This window comes from Gopherus flavomarginatus, chromosome 8, assembly GCF_025201925.1.
Source record: "Gopherus flavomarginatus isolate rGopFla2 chromosome 8, rGopFla2.mat.asm, whole genome shotgun sequence".
Taxonomy (NCBI): domain Eukaryota; kingdom Metazoa; phylum Chordata; order Testudines; family Testudinidae; genus Gopherus; species Gopherus flavomarginatus.
The window spans coordinates 15,089,797-15,104,099 of record NC_066624.1 but is presented as its reverse complement, the minus strand read 5'-3'; the positions used below and the strand labels follow the sequence as shown (position 1 = coordinate 15,104,099).

The following is a 14,303-nucleotide window of genomic DNA, read 5'->3' as shown; positions in this document are numbered from 1 at the left end:
TATGAAGTGAGGCTTTTGCTGGTTGCCACGTGGCTTGGGAAAGAAAGAAGGAAGGTCTGAGAAAAAGTCCATCATTTTCCTTATTGCTTCAAATGCGTTGATTTTGCACAGAGCATTGAGGAGGCAGTTGGCTAGGTATGGGAACAGTGCAATCCCTTGTTTGCACAGGTGTGTCACCACCACCACTGTGAGGACCTTGGAAAATACTCTGGGTGCTACAGAGAGGCAAAGGTAGTATCTATTATTGATAATGGTCAGACTACAAATCTTGAGGAATTGCCTGTGGGAGTGTGTATGGTGATATGGAAGTAATATGCCTTGGAAGCTGAGGGCTGAGAACCAACTTCCTTATTCCAGTGCTGGGATTACTGTTGACAGTGTGACCATCCTGAAGCATTGTCGTCTGATCAACTTTTTGAGGTTCCTTGAGTCCAGGATAGGTCTACACCCGGAAGATTTCTTCTGAATCAGAAAATAGTGAGAATAAAGTCTTTTCCCTCTCTGTTGGAATAAGATCAGTTCTACGGCTTCCAGTCACAGTGGTTTATTTCTTCTCATAGAAAGTGTTCATAAGAAGGGTCCTTGAAGAGGGACAGGGAGGTGGAGAGAGGAACAGAATAGAATATCCCTTCCTGGCAATTTCCAAGGCCCACTCACTGGAGATGATTTGTTGCTCTGATGGGTAGTAGAGGTCACGCGGTCACCAAACTAATGGATTACTGGAGATGGTTGCAGTAACTGGAGCGGGAGAGGCATCTTAGGGCCTCAACCAAATGTTCAAAATTGTTGTTGGACGAGTGGGGCATAGTCACTTGTGCCAATGTCTGCCTGCACTTGGGAGGCGGTCTCTGTCGCCTATGTTGTGTATCATAATGCTGTTCAGGGGTGAAATGTGGAGGTCAAGATCTTGGGCCAGGTTGATACCTACTCTGTCTTCTCTTCAGTGCTGGTGTATATATGCCAAGGTAGAGCAGTGTCGCTCTCGATAGGTGCCAACAGATTTTTTTTGTCTGTCTGTCTGTCTGTCTCAGTCCTGGTTCTGAGTAATGGTGTGCCTATTTGTGGTTCTGCTATTTTAGGGTCTTTGAACGCCTCAACAATCCCAGTACTAGAAGTGTCCAGATGGTCACAAGAGCCAGGTCTCGCCCCAAAGATGTTGAGAATCTGACCTCAAAAAGGGACATCTTTTCCTAGTTGGCTCCTTGGTGGATTAGCTGAGGACCCATTTCTTCTTGTCTTGGCAGAACAGTGAAGATTTTCTTTTGTGATGAGCAGTGAGTGGGGCCTGGCCAATGACCAGGCTGATGGTGACCAGCACAGAGGAGAGGTATCGGGGCCCGGGTCTGAGGTTGGTTGCAGTGAGCTCTCCATTAGTAAAAGTTTTAGCCTCAATTCACAGTCCTTTCAGGACTGAGCCTTCAATTTGAGGCACTGGGTGCACTACTGTGATATGTTCCCCTCACCCAGGGTACGTACTGTGATCGGACATTGCTCATTGGGATGGTCTCATGACAGGAGAGGCACCACAATGGGAGAGGCACCCTGGAAATCTGGCTAAAGCCCCAGTAGGGACGGGCATAGAAAGGGAAACCTATGTTAATCTAAAAATAATGGGGAGGAAGGAGCCAAAAGGAAAAAAAAAAAATTAAGAGCGGGTAAAGGAAAGAAAAAAAATTAAAGGAAATAGCTACTAAATAAGAAATAGTAATGAAAGCATAAGTATTACTAAGGGCAGTAAAGACGTATGCAGGTCTCTGCTAAGGATTCCGTCGCAGGTCAAGGCCATTGAGAAGGAACTGAAGGGCGGGTGGACCGCCCAGAGCTATATAGATTCCACTCATGGTGCAATACGGGGAGGAGCACATGTGCTCAATGGGTATGGCTACCGAAGATCTCCAATCCCAGGTGCAGAGATGCTATCATACCTACAGTGGAGCACCTATAGGGGCACTACTCAAAGGACAACATCTAAAATTAAAAAAGAAAACTTGACATTTTGGTCTTACTGCCATAAGGTATAACTCAAAATATTTTGATTGTTTATTTCCAAATTGTGACAAAAATGTCTTTTTATACATATAGTTTGTGCAATCTCATCTCGACTGGCAGATCCTGAGACATATGATAAAATGTAGAGAATTATAAACTGATTTCTGAGAAAATCTGTTACCATCTTAGGCAAAAGTATTCAATGAAGTTTTAGAAGCAGGGCTTTTTTTTTTGTTTTTTTAAATACAGAGCAAGAAAGATCAGCCATAAGACCCTGCATCTCATTCACCCTAATGTTCAATGCAATAGCCAATAAGAAGGCAATTTACAAGGAAATAGCATAAAGAACATTCTCATGAAGGGTCAAAGGATAAAACCATCAGTTAGGTAAGACCCAAATTCAAGTCCTGGGGACTTACGGGTTCATCAAGGGATGGAAATAGGTTTAGCAGCTATTTTAAAAAAATACTTTAACTGATGAATAAGGACAAAATAGAAGACCCCTCTCTCTCTCTCTCACACACACACACACACACACACACACACACGGCTGACATGGACAATCTGTGATAAGGAAATGCTAAGATTCTTCAGAAATAATATAATCCAATATCCACAGGGAACCTAATTTTCCTTAAGCAGTTATTTTATTATTTGTATTCTAATAATCCCTCGTTAATTGAGATTGTGGTCCCTCTGTGCTAGGCACTGTAAACACACAGTAAGAGACAGCAAAATAATTGAGAATAGAAGAAACTTTCAAATTTCAATGCACTTTACTTACTTATGGAACCTTGATTCCAACAAGACCTCTAAACTCTTTAAAGAAAACTAGGACCTGATTATTGAAACTGCTAGGTGAAGGGACTCAAGATGCAGATGGAGGAGTCAGCTTTCCGTTTAATAAAGGAAGGCTCCATGGCAGAGCTAACAGATTGGAGTACCACAAGTGTGTAATCTAAGATGAGGCAAACAATATTACTCAGATCCAGTCCTTATACTTTTCCCCAGTATCTTCAGGAGAAGCAGAAACTGAGCAAAGGCATCAAAAACCCCTTTCCTTCAGCACCAGGTGGCAGCTTCCTATTCAAAGTTTATATCCATATTCTTACAGCCTGAAATAAAATCCCTTGCACTTGCTATTTAATGCTTTTTTACAAAAAAAATTCCACTCTATATGTGTGTCACTGAAGGAAAACAAAGAGAGGCTAAGGAAGTCTCTAGGGAAAAAAAATTCTGCTGATTTTGGCCCTTGAGACTTGTATGGCTAAGGATATTTTTCACTCCGCTAAAGAAAGCGATTAGCTCATTCTGAATTCATAATTCCAACAGATCAACTACTCCAAATTAGAATAAAGTATACTGTATACCTTGCAGCCTGGCTGAATTTGTTTGTAACAAAAATGACAGTTTCTGAACAAATAGCTTATCTTAATATATTACAACAGGAGACTCCATTTAACATTTAGGACAAAGCAAAATTAACTAGGAATATGAGCACATAAGTAGGGGGCTGGAGAACATGACTTATGAGGAGAGGCTGAGGGAACTGGGATTGTTTAGTCTGCAGAAGAGAAAAATGAGGGGGGATTTGATAGCTGCTTTCAACTACCTGAAAGGGAGTTCCAAAGAAGATGGATCTAGATTGTTCTCAGTGGTATCAGATCACAGAACAAAGAGTAATGGTCTCAAGTTGCAGCAGGGGAGATTTAGGTTGGATATTAGGAAAAACTTTTTCACTAGGAGGGTGGTGAAGCACTGGAATGGGTTATTAGGGAGGTGGTGGAATCTCCTTCCACAGAGGTTTTTAAGATCAGGCTTGACAAAGCCCTGGCTGGAATGATTTAGTTGGTGATTGGTCCTGCTTTGAGCAGGGGGTTGGACTAGATGACCTCCTGAGGTCCCTTCCAAACCTGATATTCTATGATTCTACAAATGGGCAAGAAATTCACTGGGGCCTGAAGACATCTCATGCTGTTAAAGGAACCAAATAGACCTGAACTTTTCCAGTGAACATCCTTGATTTTCTTTCTGAACACCCTCCTAAGATGACTATGGCACGTCTTCTATGGCTCTCATTTGCAGCAAGGCCAAGATCTGCTCTTGTAACTATTTTCTAGGAGATTGTTCCCTAAAAAGGGAAGGAGAAGGAGGGCTAGGCTTTGGTATGGTCTTGAACTAAACGAAATACTCTTATTCAGCCTCCAAGACCAATAGTTCTAAAGGATTTGCCTTCCATGCCAGATAGCCTCCAAAAGGTGGGACAGAAGGAAAAAAAAAAACTAGGCACAGGATTAGTTATAGACAGCTGCAGCGGCATAGGAACAAGCAAACAGAGCTGTGAACAGGGGAGTTTCAGTGGGAGTTCTATTGGAGGAGGTTTCTGTATTCTGTGTATTATATTTTGTAGTTATACGTGTCGAGGCTGGTAGGGGTAGTGTGCTGGGAGAGAAGCTGAGCTCTAATTAGGGAGTGGGGCTTCTCTGCTTAGGAGTCCTATAAAGGTAGTCAGCCACTCAGGCAGCGGCACAGACAGCTGCAGCAGCACTGCAGCCAGCAAGCAGAGCTGTAAACAGGGAAGTTTCAGTGGGAGTTTGCAAGGGGAGGTTGTGGGGGAGACTAAGATCTAGGCAGAGGAATTGACAGGCTAGTGAAGGGAGTGGGTGGTGGTCTGCTGGTGTTCTGGTGCCTGCTGCGTTGTTTTGCTGTAGGTGGTGGTGGTTTGCTTTGGTTTGTGTTTCCTGGACTAACAGGTTTTAGGTGGGAAGGCTATGACCGATACAGAGGCAGCAGTGAAAGACACAATGAGGATGACTGGATGTGGAAGCTGCAGCATGACATGATCCTGGAGGGGGTACCTGAAAAGAGAGTTTCATCTGCATGAAGTGCCACCTGATAGAGCTGATGAAAGAAAAGAAAGATCAGAGGACTGGAAATTTAGGTGGAAACTCTGGTTGAGTTTAGAAGGGGCTTTGAGCGGATGATGGAGCAAAGACATGATGGAGGCTGAAGGGAAAAGCTCAGACTTGCAGATGGAAGCAGGACCAAAGAATTCTGAGGGGAGACTGCTGGGTGAGGGAAGTGGATGGTGGAAGCATGTGACTAAGAGAACCAGGCAGAGGAAAAGACAGGCCAGTGAAGGAGAAATAAAGCTCAGGAACAGGTTTGCAGAGTTGGAAAATGAAGACGGGGCAGAGCAGGTGGTCGCTGAAGGTGAAAGGGCAAGGAAGAAGAGAAGAGAAGCTAGTCCTATAGGAAGAGGGGAAGAGTCAACACCAAACATGAACCCCAGGAGGATACAGGATGGGTTGCAGAGGATTGCAAGGGACAACGGAAATTGAGAGGACTTGCAGCCAGAGGGAACAGGGGATAGACCAGAGAATCACTCTGTCACCAGGAAAAGGCAGGTCTACGTGATTGGGGACTACTTACTGAGAAGACTAGACAGGCTTGTAACTAGAGCTGATCCGGAGAACAGAAGGGTGTGCTGTCTGCAGGTGCAAAGATATGGGATGTGGACCTGAGGCTGAAAAGAATCCTAATGGGAGCAGGAAGAATCTGCTGACTGTCCTTCATGTGGGAACGAATGACACGGCTAGATTCTCGCTGGAACGTATCAAGGGAGACTATGCCAGGCTGGGGAAGACACTTAAGGAAATCAAGGCTCAGGTGATCTTCAGTGGGATTCTGCCTGTTCCTAGAGAAGGGCAACAAAGGTGTGACAAGATTATGGTGATCAATAGATGGCTCAGACAGACAGTGGTGCTCTAAGGAGGGCTTTGGGATGTACAGCCACTGGGAAGCATTCATGGACAGAGGACTGTTCTCTCGGTATGGACTTCACCTGAGTAAGGAGGGAAATAGACTTCTAGGATGGAGGCTGGCACAACTGATTAAGAGAGCTTTAAACTAGGAATTTGGAGGAGATGGTTGAGAGATGTCCAGGTAATCGCCACGCCAGAATTTAACATTGAGAGGGAAGAAAAAGTAAGAAAGGATATAGCCATGGGTAGGAGAATGGACATAAGGAGGAAGGATAGTGTAGATACCGTCTAATAGGTGATACTGGTGGTAGAATGTCTGTGCCTAATCAGGTAAAGAATGTCAGTGAAGCCAAATGGCAAAAATTAAAATGTTTGTACACTAATGCGAGGAGCCTAGGGAACAAAATGGAGGAACTAGAGCTACTGGTGCAGGAAGTGAAACCAGATATTATAGGGGTAACAGAAACATGGTGGAATAGAAGTCAAGACTGGAGTACAGGTATTGAAGGTTATGTGCTGTGACAGAAAGGCAGAAAGGCAAAGGTGGTAGAGTAGCATTGTATATCAATGATAAGGTAAACTGTAAAGAAATAAGAAAATGATGGAATGGATAAGACAGTCTGTCTGGGCAAAAATCACATTGGGAAAGAAAGCTACTAGAGCCTCCCCTGAGACAGCACACCCAAGCACTACAGAACACCGGGATCTGATTTGGATATGGATAGAAACCTCTTTAATGTTTTTAATGAAGTAAACACTAATGGGAATTGTGTGATCATGGGAGACTTTAACTTCCCAGATATAGACTGGAGGACAAGGGTTACTAATAACTAGTGGATCTAAAGGTGGAGGAGGCCTGGAATTACTTCAAGTCAAAGTTGCAGAAACTATCAGAAGCCTGCATCCCAAGAAAGGGGAAAAAATTCATAGGCAAGAATTGCAGATCAATCTGGATGAGCAAGCATCTTGGAGAGGTGATTAAGAAAAAGCAGAAGTCTACAAGGAGTGGAAGATGGCAGGGATTAGCAAGGAAAGCTACCTTATTGAGGTCAGAACATGTAGGGATAAAGTGAGAAAGGTCAAAAGCCATGTAGAGTTGGACCTTGCAAAGGGAATTAAAACCAACAGTAAAAAGGTTCTATAGCCTGTGACAGGGTCAGGCCAGAGGGCTACAGGAGAGTGATAGAAGGCAGATATATTAGCCCCAAGTTAAGTAGGTCCCCTTTCCCTGGGTAAGGTAACAGGGAAGGTTCCAGAACAATCAGGAGCTTTCTGGAAACAATTAAGGCAGACAGGCTTATTATAACACCTGCAGCCAATCAAGAAGCTGCTAGAATCAATTAAGGCAGGCTAATCAGGGCATCTGGGTTTAAAAAGGAGCTCACTTCAGTTTGTGGTGCGCATGTGAGGAGCTGGGAGCAAGAGGCGCAAGGAGCTGAGTGAGAGAGTTTGCTGCTGGAGGACTGAGGAGTACAAGCGTTATCAGACACCAGGAAGAAGGTCCTGTGGTGAGGATAAAGAAGGTGTTTGGAGGAGGCCATGGGAAAGTAGCCCAGGGAGTTGTTGCTGTCATGCAGCTGTTACAGGAGGAGTTGATTTGGACTGTGGGTTCTACCAGAGGGAAAGATCTCTGAGGCGAGCAAATCCGCCAATAAGCACAGGACCCACCAAAGCAGAGAAGAAACTTTGTCATGAGCCACATAAATAAGAAGAAAACAGAGAAAGAAGAAGTGGGACCGCTAAACACTGAGGATGGGAGTGGAGGTTAAGGATAATCTAGGCCTGGCCCAGTATCTAAACAAATACTTTGCCTCAGTCTTTAATGAGGCTAATGAGGTGCTTAGGGATAATGGAAGGATGACAAATGGGAATGAGGATATGGAGGTAGATATTACCACATCTGAGGTAGAAGCCAAACTCGAACAGCTTAATGGGAAGAAATTTGGGGGCCCAGATAATCTTCATCTTGGAAATCTGAAGGATTATTTCATTTGGAAGGCAGGCTGATCAAAGCACCTTGCCAGTAATTTGGTGGCCTTCATTTTTATTATAGCCCTCAAAAGTCTTTCAACTGAAATAGATCAGCACCGTCAAAAATACAGATCAATAAACTTGGCACCCAAGCGTAGATGTAGTCTTTTTTAAAGAGAGCTCCTAAAGCCTTCCCCATAGAATCTGGTAGAAACGAAGTTCCTTGCCACTAGGCAGTTGATACAGGGTAGTTCAAAACCACACTGGTAGGTTCTAATAATTATTCATTAAAAGGGAGAGAGTCATCTTGTCTTACTCCTGCAGCTCAAGGATACAAAAAAGTTTGTTCAATTTTCTATGAAAAACTAGCAAAGGGATGTCGAACAATGAACCCTTAAAACACCCAAGCTGTGGAAAATCCTGATGGCATTCAGGAGAGTAAAAGAAACGTCACCACAGTTTAATATTTTTGTGGAGGCAGCAACAGGGATCTAGATATCATGTTCCCCCTCTCCCGCCAGTTGCTAATCATGTAATTTGTTGAGAAAGGGAGGATCATAAGGCAAAACCCCCAAGTGGGTAAAACACATGAAGGGTGTCAACTAATCCATATAAGTCTTATATAATCAGGAGCTGATCAGGGAGACACAGGGTGTGGAGGGCATAATCCTATACCAGTGTTGGGCTTTCCAAAAGGAACAGCATCTGAATATGGTGGAAACTGGTTTCATCAGATCCAAAAAGCCCATGAAACTGAGCAAATACTCTAGCTAGACCCAAGAATCTCCCAGAATCAACATCATCACTAACTTGTTATGCAACAGAGACATCCAAAGCATCAGTAATATATCTGCACGTAACCAAGGAAATAAAGGCTCTGGAGAAAACTCCTATGGAGCTGACCTTATGGTTCCATTGTGGAAATAGCATGGGCTTGGTCACAGAAAATTAGATGATTCCATTCGTTATCTCTCCATCAAAAGCCTTAGGATATTAGCAGCTGGCAGAGAGAGATGAACCATGACTATTAGAGGTAATGTGGTATTTATACTCTTGGTAAGTAGAATGTAGGGCTTGCTCAAGGGACATACACATGTGCCCCCAACTGTTTCAACAGCCACACTGCCAGGTGTGGAATTCCTATAGCCTGGCTATATGGAACCAACATCATGAAGAATGCTGTTTAGTTGGGTTAATAGGTGGTGGTTTGAAAGATTTTTAGCTCTCTTAAAACAGTTGTTTCTCAAAGTTACAATCTAATCAATCAAGTCAGTGATTACTTATTTTGATTTCTTAGCAATGAACATTTCAGACCAATACTACACTTTTTCCTCTTAAAATTATACAAAAAGACGAAGGCAAAATCATTTTACCAATACTTGTTGAATGACTGAATGGCATTTAAACTTAGTTAAAAAAATTCCTTTAGATCTTATGAAGTCCGACTGACGATGCAACAACTAACAAGTCTGCTGGAACATGTACCCAACCTACAAAGCTCAAGTCAGTCATTTGTGTGGATGTTGCAAAGTTTACAAAAAGAGAAAAATGTGCAATAAAAACGAAAAGAATTTTTTTAAAAAGTATACCTCACACAAGAGAAAGACAGAGACCTTAAGAACTAATTCCACATACCAGTAGATTGCTCTCATAACTATGTCATCACAGAATAATGCTGAACAGAGGAAGGTAACAGGATGCAACGGGAACTAAACAAGCTTTTTAAAACTGGAAGTTACTAGTTTTGTACACATTGAATAAAAACTAACTGTATTAATTTGAGGAGTATTATTTATCACAAACGGGTTTTCAGTTTTTGCTTTGCAGTTCACTCAAGGCCACAACAAACCAACAAAATGTCATCAAGTCACGTCGGGTATTACTGCTTTCATAATGAATTTGCTTGATTCAGTTACAACCTAAACACTACTTAAGTGAAGCTTCTGTGCATGAGCATTATAGGTATTGGAAGTTTACACTGTTAAACAATCACATAAAACCCATTTTACCATTTGTGTGTGTTAAAAATGAACCTTCTTTCTAACAAAACTTATAGTCATGCTGAAATGAAAACTAGGAATAGCTTTTAAGTTCCTAGTTTACCCTTTAAAAGAATTCGTGAACATTTCAAGTAATCCGTATCTACTAAATTATGAACCTACTACACTGGATTTAACTATGCCACAAAGGCCAAAATAATTACCAAGCACATGGTTTTACAAAAATTGATTGCTTATGTCCAGAATAGAGCAGCAGTATTTGGACCTGTCTGAGACAGCAGCAAAAGAAAGATGTAGAGAGCAATTATACAAACACGAATAAATTTGGATTGTTTCTTGATACGTTTGGATAAAGAATGCTAAGATAGCCCAATAATGCCAGACTTCCATTCCATCTGACTTCTTTTTTTTTTTCCCCGTCTTCCCACCCCTCCCACGTCCCCTTTTTCTGCCTATGTGTGTGGTTTGTTTTTTTTACTCTTATCTCTACCCTAATATGTTATATCTAAGCAGTGCAGTTGTAGCCATGCTGGTGCCAGGATATTAGAGAAACAAGGTTGGTGAGGGTAGTATCTTTCCTTGGACCATCATCTGTTGGTGAAAGAGACAAGCTTTCGAGCCACACAGAACTCTTCTTGAGGTCTGGGAAAGATACACCTAGCATTACAGCAAAACACAAGGTGGACCAGATTGTTTGCAGTTCTGACAAGTTGCGTAATAACAATTATTTTTTTTAAATGAAAATTAATTTAAAAAGGAACCTGGAAGCAGATGAAGTTGGACGTTTCCTTTAAAAACTGCTGATGCTATTGTTTTTTAAAATGATGTCATCAGGCTCAGCCACTCATTTCAATAACTTTCTTCTTATGCTAAGTTTTAAACTTTGCAATTCTCATTTTAAAAAAAAGGAATATTAATCAAATATCCTGCTGCTATCTTTAAAAAAAAATTTTTTTTAATTTCTCATACTCAGACTGAATTCAAACATGACTTAAAAACCCACAACACTGTATGCAATAAAACACTCCATTTGATTTCATGATGAAATGATGCATTACTTGAGATTTTCAGTTATGGGATGAGTTACTAACTGGTTATAAAGTTGTGCCAAATGCGATAATTTTTTATAATATCCACTTTTTCCCCGTGTTATTAATATATTTTATAAAAAGAACAGGAGTACTACTCCTGTTCTTTTTCCCCGATACAGACTAACACGGCTGTTACTCTGAAACCTGTCAATATATTTTATAGTTGCCCCTAGTTTAGAAATTTATTACTGGGGGTATTATCATCCAGTAACCTGAATAAGAGAATTTCAAAATTATTAGATGGCAGGAGATTCTCAGAACCTGTGTGTGTTAAAACAGTTACCTCATCAAATTCTTCAGTCATTTTTCGGATTATTTCAGAATTCTGCATATGTCGAAACATCTCTGCTGTAACAACTCCTACAATTCAGATATTAAATTATTAATACTGTAGATATAAAAGAGGCATTACATATTAGTTAGCATCTGAAAAAAGTTCAGACAACTATCAATTTATAGACTTTAAACATCTGAAGTTTTTCATACAAAACAGAATTATACAGAAAGAAAAAACATGATTTAGTCAAACATGTTCATTGTCTGTACACTCAAATTATTTAGAGCACTATTAATGTAACTATTGATGTTAAACAGCAGAAGCACCCACATATATTTTGGGAAACATTATATATACAAATTTAATTGATAAGATTCATATATACTCCTTCAAACCGTAAAAAAATTTTAGGAGTACATCAATTTTTGAGGCTAAAAACATGGATTGGCTGGCTCCCATTTCTAGAAGTACAGATACAATTATTTATGAGAAATTTCGTTTGATATATTTGAATACAATCGTTTTACAAAGTTGCATAATTCCCTGCAAAATAATGCAATTATGAGATAATCACTAAGGACATGATATTTTAAGGTGACAAGCTCAACTCAAAATGAAACAAGGAGTATTTGAATGAGAAATATAACATAACCTCTTACAGTTTTCTTTCCAACGTTCCCTCCCTCAAAAAACCCAAAGGCAAAAATAAACCAAAAAAAAATCAAACTTTCAAGGCTGAAAATTGAAAATTCAAATTATTTTAAGGCAGGAAGGACTAGAACTACTGTAGAGATAGGTTGCTCAGAGTTCTAAATGAGAGGAACCACTGCATCTTTAGGATCCTCTCCAGCCAACTAAGTCACAGCAATGAGGTCACGAGTGAACCAATCTCCACAATCCTCATCCAGAGGTCTGATGTGGTGTGATGCCTTTGATGACAAAGGGTATGTTTTGGGAAGCGGGGGCTTCTAGAAGACCTCTCCTACTCAAGATTGAACTACAATCAGTGCAAAATATTAGGTCCCAAGTACCACACCTGCTTTTGTAGATAACATGGAATATCTCACTTCTGAGAATGAATGGCATTTGCGCCTGACTACAACACTGGATGAAAGACTGCATTCATGTGAACTAATCTTACAGTATCTAAGGTGCTAAATAGAATCATATAATGATTTTCTGCAGTTACTGGTACCATAAAATGTTTTAGAAGAAGTTTTCAGCTACAGACATCTAAGTTATTACAAACATTAACAGGTAGATTGTAAAAAGTGATACGAGGGCATAAAAAAAGACCTCCTGGTTCCTATTTCAACTATGCTCACTGCTTCATGACATGGATCATGGTAAAAAAATAAAGGACTCTGGAACTTTGGTGCCAACATAAAAGAGATGCACTACTGAACTCAGTCCTGCTCTTGGAGGTGTACAGAGCTCTAGAACAGCGGTTCTCAACTGAGAGTCCCTGGCCCCCTGGGGGGCTGAGAGACATTTCAGGGGGCCCCACAGGTCCTCGTGGCTGAATCCTCAAATCCCGGCGCCTCCACATCAGGACTGGGGCTAAACTCAAGCATCCCCACCACCCGCCACGGGGCTAAAGCCCTGAGCTGCAGGACTGAAACTGGGAGCCATGAGGCTGAACCCCTGAGCCTCGGCGCCCCCGGTAGGACTAAAGCCGAGAACCAGTGTCCCCTGGGGCATAAAAGCCAGGAGTCCTGAGTTTTGGTGCTTCTCTGGGGCTCGAGCCCAGGTGTCACTGTGGAGCTAAAGCCAGGAGCTGCATGGCTGAAGCCCAGAGCCACAAGCCCTAGTGCTACCGCAAGGCTAAAGCCCTGGCACTCCCTGTGGGGCTGAAGCTGGGAATAGAGCTGCAAGGCTGAAGCCCTGACTCAGTGCCTCCCCACAGGGCTGAAGCCGTGAGTAGAGCCACAGGGCTGAAGCCCCTATCGTCAGCCCTGAAGTCCTGAAACCCAGCGTCCCCATGAGACTAAAGCCCTGAGCCCATGGACAGAATTGAAGATTACTGGGGGCATCATGCTTCCCTCCCCCGCCCGAACTGAAGCACCTTATCCTGACCATGGCAGTCCCAGGGACAGCTCCACACTCCATCACCTCCTTCTCTCCCCCAGCCCTGCCCCTGAGGCCCCACCCCTTGGCTAGGTCAGAGGCCAGAAGCTGGAGTCAGGCCATGCAGGGCTGCTGCTGGTGCTATGGAGTCAGAACTCCCACATCTCCTGCTGCTGTTGCCTGGGGTTGCGGCTGCTCCTCAGCTCCCAGCTGTTTTTGACTGCAGCCAGCAAGGGCCACCGGGTGGGGGGGAACCCTCTGGGGGCAGCAACCGTGGTGGGAAGCCCCCAGTCACACAGTCCTCCATCTACCTATCCCTGCACCCTGAGCTACCCCTTCGTCAGCACACAGCCCCTAGCTACCTCTGATCCTGCACCCTGAGCTATCCCCTGCCTTCACATAGCCCCTAACTACCTCCCTGCCTGCACCCAATCCCTAGCTACTTCCGTCCCTGCACCGAGCTACCCTCTGCCTGCGCACAGCCCTTAGCTATCCCCGCCTGCACCCAGAGCTGCCCCATGAGCAACCCCCTAGTTATCCCTGCCCACTGAACTACACATACTCCTGCCAGCACACAGCCCCCAGCTGCCCTCCTACCTGCACCCTGAGCAGTTTTCAAACTTTTTGAGCTGAGTCCTCACTTTGAGCTATAATTTTTTGTTGCACCCCTCCCCCCTACAACCCAGACAGGCAGGGTGGCCTGGTGAGGTGAGTCAGGGGATGGAGATGGTGCTCCCTCTCCAGATCCCACCATGAGGAACTGGCCCAAGCCCCGCCAGATCCTCCCTCTTTCCCCCAATAGAAGTAAAACTATGCCTATGCCCCACAGAAATAACATAAGATCCTCTCTAGGCCACCTATCTTGAGACTACTCAATAAAGATCTTTCAAATCAAAAAAAGAAAAAACTGTATTAGACTTCAAAGTTAAAATGTTTGCAATAGATGAAACTATTTAGTAATGTCCAACTCAAATCCAATTTCTAAAATAGAACAAATTTGAGGCATAGCATGACAATCAGTGCCAACAAAATTGCTGAAAGTCTTTCTGGAATGTTCAACTATACTGAAATTCATCAAGGGGCAAAAAAAAGAAAATCTCATCTTTCCAGTGTGGGCTGGCTAAAGTATGATTCGAACTTAAAA

At 42.7% G+C, this 14,303-nt stretch overlaps 1 protein-coding gene across 3 annotated transcripts in view; it reads right to left on the bottom strand.

Annotated features, from left to right (window-relative positions):
- STAG2 (stromal antigen 2) overlaps positions 1 to 14,303 on the bottom strand; it is a 170,287-nt gene that overhangs the window by 83,547 nt on the left and 72,437 nt on the right. For all 3 annotated transcript variants that reach the window (XM_050964464.1, XM_050964467.1, XM_050964466.1), the window contains exon 6: positions 11,099 to 11,175. In XM_050964464.1, coding sequence (XP_050820421.1) covers positions 11,099 to 11,175 — 77 coding nt within the window. The remainder of the gene's footprint in view (positions 1 to 11,098; positions 11,176 to 14,303) is intronic.